This window comes from Penaeus monodon, chromosome 37 (assembly GCF_015228065.2).
Source record: "Penaeus monodon isolate SGIC_2016 chromosome 37, NSTDA_Pmon_1, whole genome shotgun sequence".
In the NCBI taxonomy this organism is placed as follows: Eukaryota; Metazoa; Arthropoda; class Malacostraca; order Decapoda; family Penaeidae; genus Penaeus; species Penaeus monodon.
Window position 1 is genome coordinate 31,882,611 of NC_051422.1, and position 2,500 is coordinate 31,885,110.

Consider the following 2,500-nt stretch of genomic DNA (forward strand, 5'->3'; position numbering starts at 1 on the left):
CATACGCATGACTCCAATTGCATCTCTGACACCACATCCTCTCTAAAAACCAAACTGTGTTTTGCTCATGTAATCCCAAACTTTCTTTCTAGTCTTTTATCCAGTACCCTAAGTAAGATCTTTAACGCATGCGTAATTAGGCTGATGGTTCTGTATTCCCCATAGGTATCATGACTGCCTTTGTGAATTCTGCTGGCCAGACACCTTCATAAATTCTCTTACATATATCAACTAGCTCTGATGTTTTTTTTTTTTCTTTTTTTCAAAACTCTGGTATACCATCTACACCTACAACTTTTTATATTCTTTAAATCCTTTATTGCTACCTTAATTTCGCTATCTAATTGCTTTGGACCTTTACAGTCATCAACTGCCTCATTTTTCGCTCTCTATTTAGAAAATCTCTTTCAAAGGTTTCTTTCACAATCATACAATACTTTAATATATTGCTTCCATCGATCCATGATGGGCATCCTTGTCTGCCAAAAGGTTTCCTTTCTCATTCCTAGTAGCCCTTACACTATTACTTCCCTATTTTGTTATGTTAGCTGTCTTACTTATGCAACAGATGTGATCTACCCTTTCTGTCTAACTCTTCCAGATCTTCATATATTTTCTTTCTGCCTTGTCTGTTTCCCGCCTAATTTCATTATTTAGCTTTTATACTTTTTTTACCCTCCTTAGTTGCTATATTCTTCCCCTTTTCTCCTTTCGTCCATTTTCCTTGTCATCTTTTCAGAAACCCATGGCTTCTTTGCTGCTATACCTTTCTTGTTTCCAACTTCAGTCTCTGCACTTTCCAAAACTGCCACTTTCAGAGTATTCAGTTGAAGTCAATCCTATTTTCCTCTTTCATTCTTCATTTTTTACTCTCTTTATTTTTTCCATAGTCTCCAAGTTTTCCATATTAATCTTTTCCTGGTCTTTCGGACTTTCTTCAAGATGACGACCTGTCTAGTAACACTAAATTATGATGAGCATCTGCTCCTGGAAAACTACAAGCATTCTTGGCACTGTTCCTATACCTTTGTCAAACCAGGATATAGTCTATTTGGAATCTACTAGTGTCTCTTGGCTTTTCCATATGCATCTGCGCCTTTTTTCATGCCCAAAAAAGTGTTAGCTATTCTATCTTCCTCAACTGACAGAACTCAACAAGCCTTTCTCCTCTCTCATTTCTGGTGAAATGTCCGAATGGTCCTGATTCTGTTCCATCTTTTTCTTCTCCAGTGACACTGTTCCAATCTCCCATTATATTAAAGTATAATTTTCCTTTTATGTCTGAATTAGATAATTCAGTTGCTCATATATCTCCTCATTTTTTGCTTCCCCGTGCTCTTATGTTGGCATATATACATGTATAACTGCTGGATCTACAGGTTCAGCTTGCACTCTTGCCAAGATAAGTAAGATCACACACACACACTTATACCGATTCCTTATATGCAGAATATCATCGTTTGAATATTGGGCGCCAAGAGGAGGATGAGCTACAGTTCGAAATACGAAAACCTCTTTGCTATTCACCAAGTAACGGTCTCAGATGACCTGGATAGCACCAATGGTTAAAACGAATATGTTACTGACTATGTACACGCAGATATGAATGCACATATTTCTCTCCGGCAACAATTTTGGGCATCAGTCGAATCAACATTTAGTTTGTAAATGGATCTTTTATACAGCTGAATCCTGTAAACCTAGAGCTTGGAATCCATTTTACACACTTATTTCAGAGAGCACGAAAAGTGTCCATGCAGTTAGCCACTCGTTCTCCCTTGCCACAGCGGCCATCTCACGGACTGACGGTGGCGTCAAGGCAACGCTGGCGCCTTGGTCTATCAATCTATCAGCCTATCTATCCATCTACCTTTCTCTCTCTATATATAATTACCTATATCTTTGTGTATATATGTATATGCAAATACAAGCGCGCCTTAACCCTTTGGCCCTTTCCCCGCAGCGTGCCATGGTGGCCAGCACAGGGACCAGCGGCGGCATTCTCAGCGGCGGCGTCGAAGGCAGCGTCGGCGTCCGGGTCCTGACGGCGACGGCCATGCTGGCGGCGTTACTGGCACTCCTTATGCCTGCAGCTGCCATCGATCCCCTCTCCACCCTCGAGTGCCACCGCCGGCAATACACTTACAAGGTACGGAGAAAAGGGACACAATGTTAGGGTGCAAGGGCTAGGAGTGCCACCACTAGCAATGCCTTACACGGTGCGGGGAAGAGGAACAAGCTTATGGGGCGAGAATGTGACACACTTCCAATATGCAGCAAAAGGGGACAGCCTGTAAGGGAGCAGATACTAGGAGTACCACTGGCAATACACTTACAAGGCACGGGAAGCAAGAACAGGCTGTAAGGGTGCGAGAAAGGACACAATAGACTTAACTAAATGGGCACAAGTTGCAAGGGAAGAAAAGGAAATACACTTAAAGAGTATAGTAAAAGGGATTGGCTGTGACCATGCTAATTATGACACTTGAAAGTACAGGAA

General features: G+C 41.7%; 1 protein-coding gene across 1 annotated transcript in view; it reads left to right on the plus strand.

Annotated features, from left to right (window-relative positions):
- The window catches only part of LOC119596312 (thyrostimulin beta-5 subunit-like), a 62,512-nt gene that overhangs the window by 49,003 nt on the left and 11,009 nt on the right, over positions 1–2,500 (plus strand). Inside the window, exon 2 of the mRNA XM_037945492.1 lies at positions 1,964–2,149. Within this exon, the coding sequence (XP_037801420.1) occupies positions 1,970–2,149 (180 nt within the window). The 5' untranslated portion in view covers positions 1,964–1,969. The remainder of the gene's footprint in view (positions 1–1,963; positions 2,150–2,500) is intronic.